The sequence below is a fragment of the Oncorhynchus mykiss genome, chromosome 4, assembly GCF_057628025.1.
Source record: "Oncorhynchus mykiss isolate SJ-2025 chromosome 4, ASM5762802v1, whole genome shotgun sequence".
Lineage (NCBI taxonomy): Eukaryota > Metazoa > Chordata > Actinopteri > Salmoniformes > Salmonidae > Oncorhynchus > Oncorhynchus mykiss.
The window spans coordinates 51,130,484-51,152,392 of record NC_143025.1 but is presented as its reverse complement, the minus strand read 5'-3'; the positions used below and the strand labels follow the sequence as shown (position 1 = coordinate 51,152,392).

General features: G+C 42.7%; 1 protein-coding gene across 2 annotated transcripts; it reads right to left on the bottom strand.

Annotated features, from left to right (window-relative positions):
* Nucleotides 1-3,640: 3,640 nt before the first annotated feature.
* uox (urate oxidase) lies at nucleotides 3,641-21,626 on the bottom strand. 2 transcript variants are annotated; one of them, XM_021599954.3, is made up of 8 exons: nucleotides 21,462-21,626; nucleotides 19,150-19,362; nucleotides 18,644-18,760; nucleotides 18,216-18,294; nucleotides 9,389-9,575; nucleotides 6,950-7,073; nucleotides 6,014-6,097; nucleotides 3,641-5,727 (listed from the first exon to the last, which is right to left on the bottom strand). In XM_021599954.3, the coding sequence occupies exons 1-8, from the start codon at nucleotides 21,480-21,482 to the stop codon at nucleotides 5,653-5,655; spliced, it is 900 nt and encodes a 299-aa protein (XP_021455629.1). In that variant the 5' UTR covers nucleotides 21,483-21,626; the 3' UTR covers nucleotides 3,641-5,652. The 2 variants fall into 2 exon arrangements, with proteins under 2 accessions (XP_021455629.1, XP_090088382.1); XM_090232256.1 differs by having other exon boundaries at nucleotides 19,104-19,362; nucleotides 21,462-21,570.
* Between the last annotated feature and the right edge of the window lie 283 nt (nucleotides 21,627-21,909).

Genomic DNA, 21,909 nt, shown 5'->3' with positions numbered 1-21,909 from the left:
TCGTTTTACTGTGGATATAGATACTTTTGTACCTGTTTCCTCCAGCATCTTCACAAGGTACTTTGGTGTTGTTCTGGGATTGATTTACACTTTTCGCACCAAAGTACGTTCATCTCTAGGAGACAGAACGCATCTTCTTCCTGAGCGGTATGACGGCTGCGTTGTCCCATGGTGTTTATACTTGCGTACTATTGTTTGTACAGATGAACGTAGTTTTCACCTACCTCACTAACGACGCCTTTTGCCTATTCCCTGCCTGTACTTTAGCCTATCGGATTGCCTGTTATCAACCTACTGCCTGACCTCCCTTACAACGTTACTAGCCTTTTTCTTACCTGTATTGTTGCCTTTTTGGACCCCTGTGTTTGAACTTCTTCATGCCCCTGGACCCTGCTACATGCCTCCTCCTGTGGTCCTTTACAAATAAACACCTGCTGCGCCCTGCTCTCTGTCTCCCATCGTGCTCATTACAGTTGTACTAAGCAGCCATACAACAAGAGCATGTAGGCCCACTACAGTATCAGCATGTCTTGACTTCCTTATCTAAATAGTGCAGATAAAACAGCAAAAATTGTTCTCCTTGACAAGTGTCTAGCTAGTAACAAACACATTTGAGAATTATAGACAGGCCTTTAGACTGATTGATGACCGTTACCAGGTTTCCATCCAACGTTTTTATGAGTATAAAGTACATGTCACCGAAAATTTTTTGAATGACAGGCCTGATGGAAACAGAAACATTTGTCCTGCAATATGTGATACCTTTGATATTACTGAAACCGACACCTTTATATCAATCACTATTGTGACCATTTTTCAAGAAAATGTGAGAATAAAATCAAAATAAGGGGGAAAAATTGATACAGTTACATGTTTGGAACATCAAATCGCAATACAATCGCAGTATCGAATCGCAATATATATAGAATCGTGAGAATAGCAGCACATATTGTATGATCCCAATTTCCAGCCCTAATACTGAGATCCCATTGAATTACACAGTTCCTCCATTAGTCAGAATATTCTGTTACTGTACATTTTTAAACTGCAGCTATCAAAATTGATTAGTAATGTATAATGTATAATCAAAATTAGATAGTAATGTGTAAAGCAGGGTTGGGATCAATTCCATTTAAATTCCAGTCAATTCAGGAAGTACACTGACATTCCAATTATCCTCAATGTTTTTAAATAAGGACAATTTGGAATTGGAATGTGGTTTACTTTTTTAATTGACTGGAATTTAAATGGAATTGACCCTGGTGTAAAGACACAAATTCAACTTTCAAGCCTTTTGCAAATGCAGTCATTGTCGATTTCTTATCAATGGTGCTTAGAGGAATTGTCATAGTATCTGACCAATTTGAGATTACATTGGAATTTGGATACATTTGCAATGTTTCTCTCTCACCACAAACACATTTCAGCATTTTATCCTCAGCAATTCCTCAACGCAAAATCAACTAGACTGATCGAGCAAGCACAGCAGGAATATAAGACCAAGGACAAAGAAGAAAAAAGCGCTCTGAGGGATAAGAAAGCCTTTGTCCAGGAACTGGCCAGCAAAACAGAACAAGCTGCACCAAGAGGAGAACTGTATATCAGGTAACAACCACACAATGCCAGTCAACGACAAACCAGGTGAAATGATAACAACTAAAAAGGAACACGCTACAAGATGGGTCCAGCACTTTGAAGAGGTCCTCAACTGTCCAAAGAATAATGACCCAGCAGATCCACCACCATTGGATGACATCAATGGCATTAATACCAGTGCACCAGATGAAGCAGAGGTCAAAGCAGCCATAAAGGCTATGAAGAGGGGCAAAGCTCCAGGGATTAACTCTCTGCAGGCTGAGCTTCTTAAAGCTGATGTCAACACAGCTACCAAGGTGCTGACTGGTATCTTTTGTAAGATCTGTGAGCACAACGTCATACCACAAGGCTGGAGTAATGGCCTTGAATTCAAGCTGCTAAAGAAAGGAAACCTCAGTGAGTGTGACAACTGGCAAGATGCTGTATAACACTCCTCTCCATCCACAGCAGAATCTTCTGCAGGATACTCCTCAAAAAGGATTGATACGGCTGTCGATGATAAACTCAGGCAAGAACAAGCAGGGTTCCGCAAAGGAAGAGGATCTTCGACCTAGGCAAAATCATTGAGCAGTGCCTTGGGAGCAGTGCCCCTTTACATCAGATTTATTGATTTTAAGGAGCCATTCGGTCGTGTTCACCGTGAGAACTTGTGGAAAATCCTCGGGGCCCTTTCTATGTTTCGGCCTAGTATGGTTCTCAATCAGAGGCAGGTGTCATTAGTTGTCTCTGATTGAGAATCATACTTAGGAAGCCTGGGTTTCACTGTTTGTTTGTGGGTGATTGTCAATGTTAGTTGCTTGTGTCAGCACAGTTCTCATTATAGCTTCACGGTCATTATTTGTTTATTGTTTTGTATAGTTTGTATTCAGTGTTCAGTGCTTTCTTTAATAAAAAAATCATCATGAACACATACCACGCTGCATTGTGGTCCGCTCCTTACGACGATCGTGACAGCATGTTGGTTTTCAAATCAGCCTCATCACAATTAATGGTAATCTTATAGTCTTAATAATCTTAATTTTATTCTAATTATACTGAACAAACATAGGAACGCAACGTGTAAAGTATTGGTCCCATGTTTCATGAGCTGAAATAAAAGATACCAGAAATTGCTTATTTCTCTCAAGTGTTGTGCAGAAATTTGTTTACACCCTTGTTAGTGAGCATTTCTCCTTTGCCAAGATAATCAATCCACCTGACAGGTGTGGCATAATCAAGAAACTGATTAAACAGCATGATCATTACACAGGTGCACCTTGTGCTGAGGACAATAAAAGGCCACTCTAAAATGTGAATTTTTGTCACACAACACAATGCCACAGTCTCAAGTTTTTAGAGAGTGTGCAATTGGCATGCTGACTGCAGGAATTTCCACCAGAGTTGTTGCCAGAGAATTTAATGTTAATTTCTTTACCATAAGCCGCCTCCAACTTTGTTTTAGAGAATTTGTCAGTACGTCCAACCGGCCTCACAACCGCAGACCACGTGTAACCACGCCAGCCCAGGACCTCCACACCCAGCTTCTTCACCTGTAAGATAATTTGAGACCAGCCACCTGGACAACTGATGAAACTGAGGAGTATTTATGTCTGGAATAAAGCCCAGATTTCATATGACTGTGCCCCTGCCCAGTCATATGAAATCCATAGATTAGGGCCTAATTAATTTATTTAAATTGACTGATTTCCCTATATGAACTGTAACTCAGTAAATAGTTGAAATTGTTGCATGTTGCATTTATATTTTTGTTCAGTGTAGTAATGAATCCTGTTCCCAAAAGGTTCCCACCTATTATTTTCCTTTTCCTGCCTTTGGATTCTTTGCTTAAAGTGTGGGCAGAGCTGCAAAGACATTGCATGCAATAGACTAGAGTCAACGTTGTGATAGTTGTCTGTTCATCGCCTAGCTGTATTAGATGAGTAGATGCTCTTTTAAAGTTTCTTAAAACAATGATTTCATTCAATTCACAGTTCAGACCTGAATGATTATATAGTATTTTCAGATTGATTAAACCTGCTTAAGCATTATTCTTACTCAGTAAAAATGTGGTAGTTGATTTGTTTATTCAACAGCTGTATTTTTCCTATAGTAGTTAGCTACATTACTTTGATTTTGACATTTAAACTCCAATTGAAATATGTTGTAGCGGTAAATGCTATGCACCTGCTAAATTTTGCAGGTCTTTATTTTCTACATAGATTTATTATACTTATCAAACATGTTTATTTCAAAGAGTGTGTTGCCATGATTGTGCACTCCTTTTTCTTTGTACCTTTATTTATACAGAAAATCCCAATTTAGAACAAGGTCTCTTTTTCAATGGTGCCCTGTGTTACATCAATCCAAACAGTTTAAAGAGATACAATTACATACCGAGCAGAAATGATATACATTTGTTATACAGTTGAAGTCGGAAGTGAACATACACTTAGGTTGGAGTCTCTAAAACTTGTTTTTTAACCACTCCACAAATTTCTTGTTAACAAACTATAGTTTTGGCAAGTCGGTTAGGACATCTACTTTGTTTCATGTAATTTTTTCAACAACTGTTTACAGACAGATTACCTCACTTATAACTCATTACCTCACTTTGGTGCGAAAAGTGCACATCAATCCCAGAACAACAGCAAAGGACCTTGTGAAGATGCTGGAGGAAACAGGTACAAAAGTATCTATGTCCACAGTTAAACGAGTCCTATATCGACATAACCTGAAAGTCCGCTCAGCAAGGAAGATGCAACTGCTCCCAAACCATCATAAAAAAAGCCTAACTACGGTTTGCAACTGCACATGGGGACAAAGATTGTACTTTTTGGAGAAATGTCCTCTGGTCTGATGAAACAAAAATAGAACTGTTTGGCCATAATGACCATTCTTATGTTAGGAGGAAAAAGGGGGAGGCTTGCAAGCCGGAAAAACATCCTCCCAACCGGGATGCACGGGGGTGGCAGCATCATGTTGTGGGGGTGCTTTGCTGCAGGAGGGACTGGTGCACTTCACAAAATAGATCGCATCATGAGAGAGGAAGGATCTCAAGGAATCAGTTAAGTTAAAGCTTGGTCGCAAATGGGTCTTCCAAATAGACAATGACCCCAAGCATACTTCCAAAGTTGTGGTAAAATGGCTTAAGGACAACAAAGTCAAGGTATTGGAGTGGCCATCACAAAGCCCTGACCTCAATCCTATAGACTATTTGAAAAAGCTTGTGAGAGCAAGGAGGCCTACAAACCTGACTCAGTTACACCAGCTCTGTCAGGAGGAATGGGCCAAAATTCACCCAACTTATTGTGGGAAGCTTGTGGAAGGCTACATAAAATGTTTGACCTAAGTTAAACAATTTAAAGGCAATGCCACCAAATACTAATTGAGTGTATGTAAACTTCTGACCCACTGGGAATGTGATGAAAGAAATAAAAGCTGAAATAAATCATTCTCTCCACTATTATTCTGACATTTCACAATCTTAAAATAAAGTGGTGATCCTAACTGACCTACAACAGGGATTTTTTACAAGGAATTAATGTCAGGAATTGTGAAAAACTGAGTTTAAATGTATTTCGCTAAAGTGTATGTAAACTTCTGACTTCAACTGTTTATTTATATTTGTTGTCTCATAAAATATGAATTATATGTAATTGCACACACAATTATTTGATCAATTGCAATTAGTGTAAACCAAAAGTTTCACCTCTACTCGTCTTTAGGATAAGTTTTACCATGTGGGGTGAATCACTTTCTACACTTGAAATTCTTAATTGGAGAACATGAACAAACTTGTCTGTTTGTAATTTCAGGGAAGTAATATTGTTAGCAAGGATACAGCTTTGTACAGGTTTTACTTCACTTAACGGGCACGCAATGGAAATACATTTGCAAAAGCGGACAGGTTAGGCCTCCCCGTTTCAGTTTGTTTTTCTTTCCGTTTCGTGCCTAATGAACACAACCTTGTAGATTGATCAGTATGTTGTGTTTGGAGAGACCTTAACCGATGGGACATTAATTATCATTTTGTTCTCACTGTGATTAAAGTATTTTCGGGTAGCTTTGTGTTCCTTTTCATAGCTTTGCTTGCAGCTTCCTGCGTACTGTGCCCATGATGTTACCTGAAGGATTGTCCAATGGCAGAAGAACCTTGAAGGAAAAGGCAATGCGTTAACTAGATATTCAACCCACAGTGAACAACCAGTGGTGATAAAGTTGTTAAATCATAGAAATGCTGCCAAATGTTGTAGTAATAGTTGTAAAATCACACTTTGTTCAAAGTTTCCCATATACAATTTAGTGTAAAAAAAAGTTGAAATAGAGGAAGAACGCATAACAAATAATTTTCTTTTCATCTCTTCCTTAAAGGCAGGTCAAGGAGAAGCATCTACTCGAAGCAACAGGCCATCTGAGTATCTCTCCGGTTGCAACTCACTTCATTGTTATTGGTGAGACCCATTTTCGTCATGTCAATGGTGAAATAATGTTGGTTAGGCATGACTATCTCAATCTCTTCAATCTGAAACAGACATACACAGTAACACTTAGTGTTTTGAAACAAGGGCCCATATTCTTAAAGCGTCTCTGAGTAGGAGTGCTGATCTAGGTTTCCCCTTTTTGATCATAATGATTGATATTGCTTGGACGGGGAGAATCTGATCCCACATCAGCACTCATACTCTGAGATTCTTTATGAATAGTTTTATTTATTTGCACCAAGGAAAAACAAGTGATGGACAATACCACATTTTTTTTTTTAATACTTGTGCAGGTGTGGTTGGAAGCCAAATAACAAATAACAAAACCTAATAATTATAAATGATATAAATGAATTGATCAGTAATCACGAAAAAAAAAAACTATTTGTTTAGTTTAAAAGTGTGTATGCATGTGTGCATGTGAGTGTGTAAGAGTTATAGGCTATATACTGTCCCTAAACTAGAGGAAGAGGGAAGATAGGCTTTATCAGCATGCAGTTTGCCACTCTAGCTTCAGTCAGAGTCAGATTAAAGGGACGTTACAAGCCAAAATACAAAATTTACATTGTTTTCAGACCTCAAAAGTAGCCTAATGTCAAGATGACAGATCCCTCGACATCAGTTGTGTAGATCTAGCTATATGCCTAAATGAACGGAAAAGATAAGCCACACATATCTACAAATTACACTGTGCTTATATTTTCCATTCCATTTTTGATTGTGGCATATCGTTTACATTGCTATGATCTATAAAACAGATGGCCTAGGACATGTATTACTCTCAACAGAACACTACTACTTTAAAAGGTTTGAAAGACAAACTTTAATTTTGGAGTGGAATGTCCATCATGTTGGACATAAAATGACTTCTTGTTTATTCTGCGTGAACCTACCTCAGGCACCCTATCCAGGACTATGACCTGTGTGTCGTAGAGGGTTTTCTGCACAGAGGGAGAGTACTCTCCACGATCGTATGGGCCAGCAAACTTCTCAATTATTGTCTCCTTGACAGAGTTCCTGCAAAAAAAGAGTAGAATATTGAATATTTCCCCAAGCTTATCAGTTTGATCATTATTTCACAAGTTGGAGCCGTGCATGGCCACTCAGTCATGGGTGAACAGGGACCACGAATCCTTGTGGGGCCCACGGTGTTGAGGATCAGTGAAGTGGAGGTGCTGTTTCCTACCTTCACCACCTGGGGGCGGCCCGTCAGAAAGTCCAGGACCCAGTTGCACAGGGCTGGGTTTAAACCCAGGGCCCCGAGCTTAATGATGAGCTTGGAGGGTACTATGGTGTTGAAGGCTGAGCTATAGTCAATGAACAGCATTCTGACGTAGGTATTCCACTTGTCCAGATGGGATAGGGCAGATGGTGATTGCATCGTCTGTGGATCTATTGGGGCGGTATGCAAATTAAAGTGGGTCTAGGGAGTACAGGAACAATGGTGGACATCTTGGAGACAGTGCGGACAGCAAACTGGGAAAGGGAGAGATTGAATATGTCCGTAAAAACTCCAGCAAGCTAATCTGCGCATGCTCTGAAAACGTGGCTAGGGATGCTATCTGGGCCGGCAGCCTTGCGAGGGTTAACGCGCTTGAATGTCATACTCACGTTGGCCACGGAGAACGAGAGCCCACAGTCCTTGGGAGCGGGCCACGTAGGTGCACTGTCTTGTCCTCAAAGCGGGCGAAGAAATTAACACATTTTCTTGTTACAATCCCCAACTCCAGTTTGCATTTGGTATCGACTTGAGGAGGAGTAAACACGGCTGTTTTTGTACAGTTTATTTTGTGTTTTTCGTCATCGACGATCGTGACAGAATCAACCACCACAACAGGACCAAGTGGTGTGGTGACAGGCAGCGGCAGCAGGAGCAGCGCAAGGATGACTGGACATGGGGGGACGTTTTGGACGGCAAGGGTTGCTACACATGGGAGGAGATCCTGGCGGGAAAGTATCGCCTCCCATGGGAACAGGTGGAGGCAGCTAGGAGAGCAGAGGCAGCCGGAGAGAGGAACCGGCGATACGAGGGAACACAGCTGGCAAGGAAGCCCGAGAGGCAGCCCCAAAAATGTATTGGACATGGGGGGACGTTTTGGACGGCAAGGGTTGCTACACATGGGAGGAGATCCTGGCGGGAAAGTATCGCCTCCCATGGGAACAGGTGGAGGCAGCTAGGAGAGCAGAGGCAGCCGGAGAGAGGAACCGGCGATACGAGAAAACACGGCTGGCAAGGAAGCCCGAGAGGCAGCCCTAAAAATGTATAGGTATCGGCCGGGCTAGAGTGGGCATCGAGCATCGTGCCATGAAGCCGGCTCTACGCATCTGGTCTCCAGTGCGACTCCTTGGGCCGGCTTACATGGCACCAGCCTTACGCAATGGTGTCCCCGGTTCGCCAGCACAGCCCAGTGCGGGCTATTCCACCTTGCCGCACTGGCAGGGCGACCGGGAGCATTCAACCAGGTAAGGTTGGGCAGGCTCGGTGCTCAAGAGCTCCAGTGCGCCTGCACGGTCCGGTCTATCCAGTACCACCTCCACGCACCAGCCCTCCGGTGGCAGCCCCCCGCACCAGGCTGTCTCTCCGTCCCATCAATACAGGTGCTCCTGCCTGTCCGGTGCTACCAGAGCTTCCGCCCCTCAGTCCAGAGGCGCCAGAGCTTCTCTGTCCAGCGCTGCCAGAGCCTTCCTCCTCTCCAGCGCAGCCGGAGTCTCCCGCCTGTCCTTCGCTGCCAGAACTTACGCCCCTCAGTCCAGAGGCACCAGAGCCCCTCAGTCCAGAGGCGCCAGAGCCCCTCAGTCCAGAGGCGCCAGAGCCCCTCTATCCAGCGCTGCCGGAGCCTTCCTCCTCTCCAGCGTTGTCGGAGTCTCCAGTCCGCCCAGCGCCGCCTGAGCTGGGTACGAACAAATGATCCAATTCGGGAAAGTTGTATTCCTGGTCGCAATGCTGGTGAGTTACCGCCGCTCTGATATCCAAAAGTTATTTCCGGCTGTATGTAATAACACAAAAAACTTTCTGTGCTAATAATGTTTTTTTTTTTTAAATACTGCAAAGTTGCTTAGGAGCTAGAAGCAGAGATGCCATGTCTGTCAACGTCACCCTACAGCTTACTTTTGTTTCAAAGTAGATTTGTTCAAGAGTACCAAGAATCCCTCTGTGTGACCCTGATTTAGCCCACTGCAGTAAAAGGTTAATCGACAGCTTTGTTTCCAACGTGTAAATGATGTCTGTTTTACAGATCACAGGTGTTAGGTCAAGAGTATTATGGGGCACTATGTACAGTATTAATGAAATGAACTGTTCTTTTACACAGGTCATTAACTCAAGGAATTACCATGCACTGTCAAAGTTGACATTTTGGACCTTGTTGTAGCGCCACCTGGCGTAGACAGAGGTACAGAAACACCTGTCCTTGGCCTCCTGTAGAGTGGTGAAGCGGTCTCGGAAGAAGCCCTCAAAGCCAGACTGAGTGGTCTTCAGCACCTTCATGTTTTTCACGCCACTGTGAAGAATAGGGCTCTCTGTGGGGGAAGGGCACAGAGGTAAAGACCAGGGTTGTGTTCATTGGAGCAATCAACAACAAAAATGTTTTAAAGCATTTTGCAATGGAAAGTGAAAATCCCTGTTTCTAATTTTTATGATTGAGTCTTTGAATGAATTAAGAAATTGAGATAAAACTGTTCAGTTTGAGTGTTTGTTGCAGCTCGTTCCAGTCGCTAACTGCAGCGAACTGAAATGAGGAGCGACCCAGTGTGTGCTTTGGGGAGCTTTAACAGAATGTGACTGGCAGAACGGGTGTTGTATGTGGAGGATGAGGGCTGCAGTAGTTATCTCAGATAGGGGTTGTGAGGCCTAAGAGGGTTTTATAAATAAGAGTCAACCAGTGGGTCTTGTGACGGATATACAGAGATGGCCAGAATACAGAGGAGTAGAGTGCAGTGACGTGTCCTATAAGGAGCATTGGTGGCAAATCTGATGGCAGAATGGTAAAGAAGATCTAGACGCTCAAGAGCACGCTTACCTGCCGGGCTATGAATTCTGATTAAATGAGTAGTAAACAGACTGTATGTAACAGTTGTTAAAGTACTGTGTGAATTTCACCAGGTTCATATACTAATATGTCATTTTGATTTGTTATCATGCATGCCTGCATCCTGGGAGTAGGGGAGTGGGTACTTGCTCGTGTTCAAATCATTTTGATGCACTATGAGAGGTAGGCACGCTTTTTCTGTCGTCTTCAGAAAAGTTTGATTATTTTAAGCACAAAGTCAACACACAGTGTTTTGTTCATGTTGTATATTTCTAAATACTCATAAGTGGATGTTAAGATGCACTTGTAATTGTACTTTTTAGGATGATATCAACATTCTGAATTCAACATGTGGGTAATAGCTAGCTAAGGTATTAGCATGTGTATGTGTGAACGATGGCTAGCTCCTCGAACGATCCCAGTCCCTTGTATTGTGCATCTGTTGTAGAAAGAGGCGACGATTCTCAGAACATATTTATTTAATTTTACCTTTATTTAAGTCAGTTAAGAACAAATTCTTATTTTCAATGACGGCCTAGGAACTTAACTGCCTGTTCATGGGCAGAACGACAGATTGTCAGCTCGGGGATTTGAACTTGCAACCTTCCGGTTACTAGTCCAACGCTCTAACCACTAGGCTACCCTGCCGCCCCATATGTGCTCTACAAATGTTTTATTTTCTTTTGGATGCAGGTATGTGGTTTTATCTATGTAAAATATGTTATGTATAATAAGGAGAGGCTGTACTAATTTTTGTATTCAAAAATCATTTTGATGCACTATGAGAGAAAGAGGCGACGATTCTCAGAACATATGTTGTCTACAAATGTTTTATTTTCTTTTGGATGCAGATGCAGGATGCAGAGAGAGTTTTAATCAAGCAGAATTCTATCGGATCTCAAAAGTCCACGTCTATAGTCTCAATCAACCACACACAACACAGAGTTACAGCGGTGCAGTACAGCACCGGTTACATTGGTGCCTTCTAGACCCGGATTCAGCTCAATCACCGCGGTGCTGCTGCTCCAGAGACTAATTATATCATTGAGGTACTCTTGCCGCCTTGTGGCAAAAAGCGGAACTGCAGTCTTTTCTTTCCTGTTTATTTTTTTTCTGACAACGATGTATTAACTAACATAGAAGTGTGGTCATCAACAGACATTTTAACGTAACATTAGTGGTTTAGTGTTATGGCATCTTATAATGGTGATGAACCCAAATTCACTGCTGGGAGGGGGAGGTGTTTCTCATACTCTGATCAAACCCCTGTAAAGCGTGTAGCTGCAGGAGGTTCCCCCATGTTTTGCTCCACAAAAAAATGTGGATGAAATCCCTTCATCTAGTGTTAATCCAAACGCCCCTGTAGATGGTCTAGCTGAGCCGGCCACTCAGCTAGCCCGGGAAATAGGGAGCTCCAATTGGGAAAAACTACAGAGTGGCAGGTCCAGTACTTATGAGCCACCAGTAAGTAGAGAAAAGATAAGTGATCATCATTCAGAGTCAGTAGGATATGTGGACCTCAGTAAAATTAAGTTCATCATGCAATCAGACATAAAGGAACCTCCACCATATAGAGGAGATGGTACAGACAAATGCTCCATTCATGAATGGGAGGAGTCGATGAGAATATACTTGAGGAGGAAGGGATGTCCTGTTGGGGAACAATCAGATGAGATGATTAGTCGATTATCTGGCAAAGCAAGAGACATGGTAAAGATAAATTTACCCAATGAGACAACTGTTGATCCTACAGAGAAGCCAGAGATTGTATTTGACATTCTAAAACAGAATTTCAGCGAATTGGCCTATTCATGCATGCCGTTGGCTGATTTTTACAATACTCAACCTGTACCCGGAGAGGCTGTTATAGAGTATTGGGTTCGATTGAACAAGGCCATAGATGTCGCTGACGAGGGCCTTAAGAGACAAGGTAAGAAGATTGACAGCTCCAACTCCGATGTCGTTAGGATGTTTGTAACATACTGCCCTGACCCCAAACTGGCAGCAGTATTCCAATACAAGTCTGCTGAGAAATTGCCTGCGAGTGAAGTACAGGAGAGAATCTATGAACATGAACGCCGCAGGAAGGCCACTGTGTGTCAATCTACCACTCTATTATCAAAGCAAATAACAGTACATCCCCAGATAACTCAGTTTGAAGGCGGGGTCAATGCTGGTGCGTGCAGTGACACTTCTCTCACATCAAGCGCCAAACAAGATGGGCAGAGTGCAAGTATCGAGAGACTCATTCACCTGCTTGAATGTACCTTAGAGAAGAGCATACCACCCGTTATGGTTTCACAGACACAGGCCAAGGCACCATCTTTCCCCGCCCAACCCTTCAGGCGTAGGGAATGCAGGGTTTGTGGCTTAACAGATCACTCCACTGTGATGCACTGTAGACATGAGAACCTGTGCCTCTGGTGCTTTTCCCCAGATCATTGGAAGTCAAATTGTCCAACACAGGGGGGACGCTATGGTGGTGAGAGACGCCCAACACAACAGCAGAGAAACTCACCACCACAGCAGTAACCGTTAAACTGACACGTCCACAGGTGAAGGGGGAAATGTGGGTGTTCAACTGTCTACCCCTAAGAAAGAATCTGATGATCTCGAGAAAACGTATGAGATTTTGTGCTCTGATGCGAAAGAAGGAGAGAAAATTGTTATGTTAGGTTCACAAGAGGTTGAGGCTTTTTCAGATTTGTTTTACACCTCTGTGTCTGTACATGGGAAAGTGCAGCTTAAGGGCATGCTTGACACTGGGTCTATGGCCTGTACATTGAGTGAACATGCAGAGGAGAGATTTTGGAAGCAGGTGCCCTTCCTCTGCATTATCAGACTCCTACAGAGTTAGTGTTAGTGGGGTGTGGTGGGAAGAAGACCTCAACAAAGTGTTTCTATGATTTGGAGATGCAAATCTATGGGATTGATGTTAAAGTGCCCACCCTGGTTGTTCCTGGACAGCGTGATGATCTCATCCTGGGATCGAATGTCATTAAGCATCTATTGCATGAGATGAAAGGCACTGACGAGTACTGGAAGCTCATCAACAACATGGATGGCCAGACCCACTCACCAGAGGGTGAGAAGTTTCTGCAGATGATGACAAGTGTCACAAGATGGAAGGGACAGCAAGTTGATGGCAAGATTGGGACAGTGAAGCTCACTCAAGCTGTGACTCTTTCGCCCAAGACTGAACACTTAGTTTGGGGTAAACTTCCTAAAAAATGTGGCATTGTCTCCAGGCAGCACTGTAATAGTCGAGCCTACCAGGTCAAAGGTCATGCCCAGAAACATACTTGTGGGTAGAGTTACTACACCCATGTGGGGAGATGGCTGGGTCCCTTTAAAGGTAGTAAACTGTTCTGACAAACATCTCACCCTAAGACGTAACATGAAGCTGGCCGATATGTCTACATGCTTGGCTGTTGAGGATGCAACAATCTTTCAGGGCCTTCATGAAGTGAGGAAAACCCCAATGGAACAGAAGCAGGATGACAATGGCTGCCACAATCTGAAACAAAGACTGTCTGATCTAGAATTAGTAGACATTGACATTAATGGATGCCAGGTAACTGACCAGTGGAATTAAAAGCTTGTGAATACCATCACAAAATATGAAGACATCTTCTCAAGACATAATCTGGACTGTGGAGAATCCAGAGGTTATGTTCACCGTATCCACCTGGTTGATGACAGACCTTTCCGGCTACCATACAGAAGAGTTCCACCTGCTCATTACCTGAAGCTGAGGAAGGTATTGACAGATATGGAAGAAGTAGGTCTTATACGCAAGTCGGTTAGTGAGTATGCCTCCCCCTTAGTCATGGTATGGAAGAAAGACGGGAGTCTGAGGTTATGCACTGACTTCAGGTGGATGAATGCACGAACGGTGAAGGACGCTCATCCCCTTCCTCATCAAGCAGATTGCCTCGCAGCCCTTGGTGGCAGTCTTCCTACGAAGAACAGTGAAATTCCTCAGACATATCATTAAAGAGGACGGTGTGTCAGTGGATCCTGAAAAGGTGGAGACCATTGCCAAGATGAGCCAAGCTCAGCTGATGGAGGCAGACGGATGCACTCCCTCTTTGCTCGGAGGCTGAAATCCTTCTTGGGTATGGTATTATATTACCAGCACTTCATTCCTGACTGTTCCGCCATAGCCAGACCTTTGTTTGCACTCACTGGGGGTCAAAAGAGAAGAGGAAGAGATGGGAAGAAGGGCAACAGTGGGATTTCCCGGAAGCTGACGCTATCGGATTGGACTGAGGAGTGTGTCGTTGCATTCCAGAAGCTGAAGGATGCTCTTTTGAATTGTGTCATGCTATTTCACCCTGATTTCGAGAGGCCGTTCATTCTCTTCACTGACGCTTCCTTGGATGGTCTTGGGGCTGTGCTTTGTCAAGTGCCTGAAGGTGAAGATAAGGCAAGGCCCATAGCATTCGCAAGCAAGACCCTGAGTAAGTCGCAGAGAAGGTATCCGGCACACAGACTTGAATTTCTAGCACTGAAATGGAGTGTGTGTGAGAAATTCAGTCACTGGCTTAAGGGGCACGAGTTCACTGTCTGGACAGATAGTAACCCGTTAACTTCTTATGGCTGGGGGGCAGTATTGAGTAGCTTGGATGAATAAGTTCCCCAAACTAAATGGCCTGCTCCTCAGTCTCAGTTGCTAATATATGCATATTATTAGTAGTATTGGATAGAAAACACTCTAAAGTTTCCAAGACTGTCAAAATATTGTCTGTGAGTATAATAAAACTGATATTGCAGGCGAAACCCTGAGGAAAATCAAACCAGGAAGTGGCTTCTATGTTCCATAGCCTCCCTTTGCTCCATTTACAGGGATATCAACCAGATTCCTTTCCCTATCGCTTCCTCAAGGTGTCAACAGTCTTTAAACATAGTTTCATGCTTTTATTTTGAAAAATTAGCAAGAAAGATAACATTGCGTCATTGTATGGCCGGGTGCCAGCAGTGCTTTGTATGCGTAACAGTTTGGGCAGCCATTGCCTTTCCCTCTCCGACTGAAAAATACAGTTGCGATTGATATATTATCGATTATATATTTTAAAAACAACCTGAGGATTGATTCTAAAAAACGTTTGACATGTTTCTGTGGACATTACGGATACTATTTGGAATTTGTCTGCGTTGTTGTGACCGCTCTTTCCTGTGGACTTCTGAACATAACGCGCCAAACAAACAGAGGTATTTTGGATATAGAAATAATCTTTATGGAACAAAGGAACATTTATTGTGTAACTGGGAGTCTCGTGAGTGAAAACATCCGAAGATCATCAAAGGTAAACGATTAATTTGATTGCTTTTCTGATTTTCGTGACCAAGCTACTTGATGCTAGGTGTACATAATGTTTTGTCGAGCGATCGATAAACTTACACAAATGCATGGATTGCTTTCGCTGTAAAGCATATTTTCAAAATCTGACACGACAGGTGGATTAACAAAAGGCTACGCTGTGTTTTGATATATTGCACTTGTGATTTCATGAATATAAATATTTTTAGTAATATTATTTGAATATGGCGCTATGCAATTCAGCGGTTGTTGATGACAATTTTCCCGTTAACGGGATGGCAGCCATAAGAAGTTAACGTACATCATGACAAACAGATTGGTTGCAGATGGGTTGCCAAGCTGGCACCGTACAACTTCGATTTGAAGCATATCCCAGGCAGCAAGAATACAGTAGCAGATGCACTGAGCCGCGACCCCTTCGCAGTGACTGTCCCGCAAAGACTGGTGAGGGAGTCCTACCTAGCACTTCTGAATGAGGTTGTTGGGACGTTGAATGATGATGTCCAATATGCCTTCCGTTTGGCTTCTTATCCCCAGGAAATAACCTCCTTGACCACTGCTGAAGTGAAGGCCATATGTCTGCTCCATATCGACTGGGAATATTCAACGAAGATGCAAGCAATCCAGCTTGGTTCCAACACCCAATGGCTGCTTTCTCCTGGTATTGACACTTTGCCTGAACTCTCGCACGAGGAACTTCGAGTTCTTCAGCTGCAAGACTCTGTGACTTCCAAGGTCATCCCTTTCGTCTTCAATAAGAAACGGCCCACCAGACGAGATCGATACAATATTTCTTCTAAAGTGTTGTTGCTGATGAAACAGTGGGACAGCTTGATTCTAAGAGAGGGAGTTCTGTATCGTGTCATTAAGGAGAGTCACACAAACCGGAGAAAGTTCCAGTATGTCTTGCCAGAGGTGTTGAGACTCAAAGCAATGACTGGCATTCACGACCTTGCAGGACATCAAGGCCAAGCTAGAACTCTAGCCTCGGCCAGACAGATGTTTTTCTGGCCTGCAATGGAGAGCGACATCAAGGAGTATGTGCGCTGCTGCCAGAGATGCGTTCTAGCAAAGACTCAAGAGCCAGCGGCTAGAGCTCAGTTAGAGAGCATCAAAACTTGCTCTCCCATGGAGTTGGTGTGTTTGGATTATTGGACAGAGGAAGACAGTAAGAAGAACTCAGTTAATGTTCTGGTGGTGACTGACCACTTCACTAAACTTGCCCATGCATGGCCATGCAGAAACCAGACAGCCAAGCAAGTAGCTCGTAAACTGTGGGATCATGTCTTCTGTGTCTACGGATTTGCTTCAAGGATCCATACTGATCAGGGTGAAAGTTTAGAGAGCGAGCTAATAGCAGAACTGCTTAAGCTCTCCGGTGTCCAAAAGTCAAGAACCACGGCATATCACCCAATGGGGAATGGAGAAACTGAATGCTTCAACAGGACTTTTAGGTAACATGCTCAGGAGTCTGCCCTTGAAAACCAAAGAACATTGGCCTGAACAAATCCAGTCATTGACATTTGCCTACAGTGCCACTGTTCACGAGACTACAGGCTATGCTCCATTCTTTCTCATGTTTGGTAGTGTCCCTCGGCTACCAGTGGATGTTATGTTTCACAATGTTTTGGACGACTCCAGTGTTTGCAACAAGTATGTCGAGACTCTGATCACTGGGCTGAAGGAAGCTATGAGTGTTGCCCAAAAGCACACTGACAAGCAACAGAGACGACAAGGTCGGGAGTATGACAAGCGGGTTAAAAGGCATCAGGTTGTCCATGGGGGATCGTGTCCTCATCGCCAACAAGGGTGAAAGGGTAAATAATTCAAGACCTTTACGGCAGAGAGAAAGTGGTTTCCTGCCATTTGAAATTGATGATTCAGTGCACTTCAATGACAGTGATGCTGCGGGGCTTTCAATCAATGTAGATGCAGGAGAGGTCACCCACTCTGGCGATGGACTGGACAGGGAAGACATGGAGGAATCTGGGGAGGATAGTGCATCTCGGCTGGCAGAGGATTCAAGCGATTACCCCGAGCTCTGGACATCGGATGGAAAGTCAGAACCAGAAAAACCTTGTTTGCTTGAGGAAAATGACCTGGGCCACACCTCTGAGATCCTGGAGCTGATTCCTTCAAATCCTCCGCTGATCAATGATCTAAGGCTAGAGCCACTGTTAGTCACCATGGCCCCTAGCCCAGTGGCAGGTCGTACAAGGGCGGGGAGGGTCGTTAAACCCCCCCCCCCCCCCCCCCGGTGCAAGTTTAACATAGTACAGAGATATGATTTAGTACAGAATTACATTTTTTTTAAGGCTAAGAATGTAGGTATAGTGTAAGAGGCACCATGCATCTAGGGGCAGCATCTAGCTGTGATATTTGAACTGCCATCCAGTGACCTCTCCAGAGGAGCATTGTGGTTGTTGTATACTAGCTACCTAGCTAGTATTGGCTGGCAATCATGATAGCTAACTTAATTGGACAAGTATAGATTGTGCCTCCCTGTTTTACTCAGTTTCAGAGCATTTTCTTCGGTTTGGTGCCTAATGAATATGACGTTGCTTTTAGGTTCACCACTCATCATTCAAAGTAAACCTTCATACATTTTTAGCTTCATACAGATTTGATAATAAGTTGTCCATGTGCTAAAGGTAGATCCTGATGGTAAGATATCTTTCATATAGCTGTGTTCTAGTATGTAAAGTGATGTTATTAGCTCACTATGTGCTATGTGCTTGAAATAAGGCATTACGGTACTGTGACATTTTCATTCAATCTTGAGTATGTCTGTGACCATTATTAGCTCACCATTATGATTCTGTTCGACTTCACAGAAGCGCCAGGATTCAGGGCTGTAGATGAATGCATGTACATGCTCGACACCATTCTGTGCAAGAAAGACGAGCCTCATTCATTAAATGCATCACTATTAAATGTCACTTAATCCATGTATACCTTTACAGAGTACACACAGGGGTCACCTCCAATAGCGTATCTATATCATAGACGTCATTCCAAACAACTTCCTTCTCCCCTCGAAAAGTGTCCCTGCAGAGCGGAAGGGACTGAAGTGTTGGCGGTATGGGGAAATCGCAACCTATTTCACACCCCAATAGACTAAATGTTGATCGCACCCTATTGCTTTCACCTATCTAGACCCTTAAGTTGTATGAGGGCAAGTCCTCAAAGAAAGGCATTGTGTTTTGAATTTTGAATCCAGCCTTATTCTACTGTACCTTCTCCAGTCTCCTCCATGGTGCCTCCTCAATCTTCACGTTTACCCTGGTCACATGTTTGAAAGCTGTCATGAAATGTTTGCTGATGTCCATGGCGAACTGCTCTATGGTCAAAACCTAAACAAAACACAAACTTAGTATCACTGAGGTGTCCTGTATTAAAGTCAATTGGAAAGATATAAATATATGAAATTAGATTTAGCCTATCTTTCCATTTCAAGTGAGACTGATGCATTTTGTTGAATTTACACAACAGAGTATGAGACATGCTAGCATGGTTCCAGGTTAGAGAAATGCACTCATCTTGACATTAGACCACCATTTAGGGGTGTCTAACAAACTGATATTGAAGTGAACTATATCACTAAGTCATTTTGGCTACCAATTCCATTTGCAGTGCTTTTATTCATTCAGCATTCTGCCATCTACTTTTCAGATGATGATAGCTGTCTTCCCAAACCTTTGAACTCTTTCTACGTATCTGGTGTGAGTGCACAACCACGTACTCCCTTCAGCTTAGCCAGTGCATGGACAGTGTTCTTGACAGTGTCAGTAGGGATGATGTCTGAGTTGTCACCGGTCAAGTAGTCCTTGCGGGACTTGAGGGTGAGCTCCACATTAGCCGTCAGCTCAGTGATGTAGTGGTGAGTTCCCTCTCGTCTGATAAACAGCACCTTGACCAGATTCTTGCCATAGCCGGTCCGCACAAACTCCACATTCTACAGAAATGTCAGAACATTGGGGTTGGTTGCACAAAGTGCTGTGACAGTGATAATGATAATTATACATTTAATTGATATACCGCTTTTCATTACAAGAAGAATCTCAAAGATGCTTTTAAAACAAAAATGAAGTTGGTGCAACTTCCGACTCGCATTTACTGTGAACACTGAGGCTGTACTCGCTTTAGGTCACAGCCAAGTGACTATTTGATCATAAAGTAGACCCACCAAAGTGGCCTACCATCAAAGACTTTTGAAAAAAAACATGCAGGACTTGACATTAACCTGTCTATCCACTTGTCCTACAGACAAGGTGACTGAAAATGTTGTGTTGTTTGATACAAGAAACCACTTTACGAAATAAAAATCATTATTATTACCTTACCATTATTAGAGAGAAACAGCCAAATTATGCTACCCCCTGCTTATTGGCTACTTAGCTTATTCAAGACCGTCTCAAAATACAACACTTTAAGACATAAAAAGCTCTTTACCTGATTTGCTTTTCAAAGATGGCTAGAAATGCACACATTTTGTGATACTGTAGGGAGAAACCACTCCCCCATTGTTGTCTAAAAATTAGCTTTAACTGGGCTAATAACTCAGTAACTAGCAAAGAATATGAATAAATGTGCACGTGGCTACAAAGTGCTATAAACACAGTCCAGTTCAAATTGAATGGCACGGATCCATATATGGCAATGGCTATTTGCATATAGGCCTACTGCAGCTCTGATTGGTTATGGCGTACTGGTCTGTGTAGAGTATGGCCTGAGTCGGGCCTGTCATTGCAATACAATTGTACTCCAATGTGCTCTGCCTACAAGAAAATGTCTTGCATAGTCAGTTTTGCATACTAAGTCGTGCATAGATAATTTTGTTTTGGTTTGTTACATTGAAAGTGGCTAATATTGCATTGATTCAAGCATCATTCCCACAGTAGAGTGAAAGGGGAGAACTCTAGAAAGTTGAGTGAAGTTCAAGCTCTTGCTTCTTTGTGCTGGCTGATATTTCTTCTGTGTGGCAGTCCAAGGGGAGCTGCACAGCTTAGAGGGAACATTGATTGTAACCTATTGCAGCATATCAACAGTGTTACAATTAACTTTTAAACGGTGTATCTAATGTGTAAAGGTACTATTTCTGCCACATTACTATGAAAATATATTGGATGCATACTAATGTTTATCTACAATATGTCTGAAGACCCTATATTACAAGAGATTATAAGAGATAAAAACCAATCTGATATTTGTGGCATATCAACATGTTATACTGTATTGTGTTATATTGGGCCGGACACTCAAGAAATGTTATTCCATTACTGTTTGTTTCTAATTCTCAAAGTAAAAACTCTACGGACACTATGAAAGCTAAAACCAAGTTTATTCTTCCCAGAGGGTCAATGCAGCTGCATTAGACAAAACCATATTCACACAAGCACTGATATTTAACCCTTTCTCCTAGGCTGAGTCTCCTCCTCCACATCTGAACAGCCAATGCTGTTGTTCGACAGAACCTTGGTGATATCTGTTCTTCCTCACTTCATCTGACCTGACCTCTACCCCAAAGTGCTCACTCCTCCCCAACTCAAGGCTGTCATGGTTATTGATACCAGACTGTGTCTCTTCAACCCCCAGAGGATCCCTGATGGCTAACAATAACATATCCTGACATAATGTAAATATTATACTTTATCCTCTCTCCCTCAGTGACATAACTAATTATATTTCATATTCTCAGAACCCAACACTACTAAATAGTATATTATAGACTAAAGAAACCGTATAGACCAGGAGTAGGCAACGCTGGTTCTGGAGTGCCGCAGGCACTTCATGCTCTTGATTTAACCGACCTGGAAGACCAGGTGTGTTTAATTTAGGATTCAAGTTTGGGATTAACAAATTGTTTTTTATGTTGAAAGTAACCACCCTATTGCCAGTGAGAGAAAGCGGTTTGGCTCAATGGTCATTGACCCCACACAACAAATACTTAGTATTTATGTTCTGAAGAAATCTAATGGGTCAATGTTAACAAGACAACAATAATTGCAAACTTGACTTAAGACATACAAACCTAAAAAAAAAAAAGTTCTGTACCTGAGTTGAGGTAGTTGCCATGGTGTCTGTGCCTCCTCCAGTCTCCTGATGTCCTGTAGTGTCCTTGTCTGCAGCAAGAGTGGAATTTGGCTATGATGGAGGATTTTGTAAAGAGGGTGGTCTTACCTGTTGTCATTTTAGCAGTTACGCAAGTAACTGTCAGTTGACAAATGTTGTCATAGCTTTCAATTATCAACCTGTAAGCATTTGCCTTAGAAAATATATTTATTTGATAACCTGTGGATCAGAATTCTGATAGTTCTCAAGATTATGTTGAGAATTATGACAATTATTTTTTTACTAGAAAAGGAATGTTTCAATCAGAAACAATACATGCTTACATCAGATATGGTGCCTTCAGAATGTATTCACACCCCTTGACTTTTTCCACATTTTGTTGTGTTACTAAGTAGGATTAAACATTTTTGTCAACGATCTACACAAAATA

Excerpts from the sequence above, each read along its gene's own strand:
- uox (XM_021599954.3), bottom strand. The coding sequence starts at position 21,482 with ATGGCAACTACCTCAACTCAG. Across the intron at positions 19,363-21,461 it reads TGGCAACTACCTCAACTCAG|AATGTGGAGTTTGTGCGGAC; the intron begins GTACAGAACTTT and ends ACATTTCTGTAG. Across the intron at positions 6,098-6,949 it reads TCCTGGATAGGGTGCCTGAG|ATTGAAGAGATTGAGATAGT; the intron begins GTAGGTTCACGC and ends TGTCTGTTTCAG.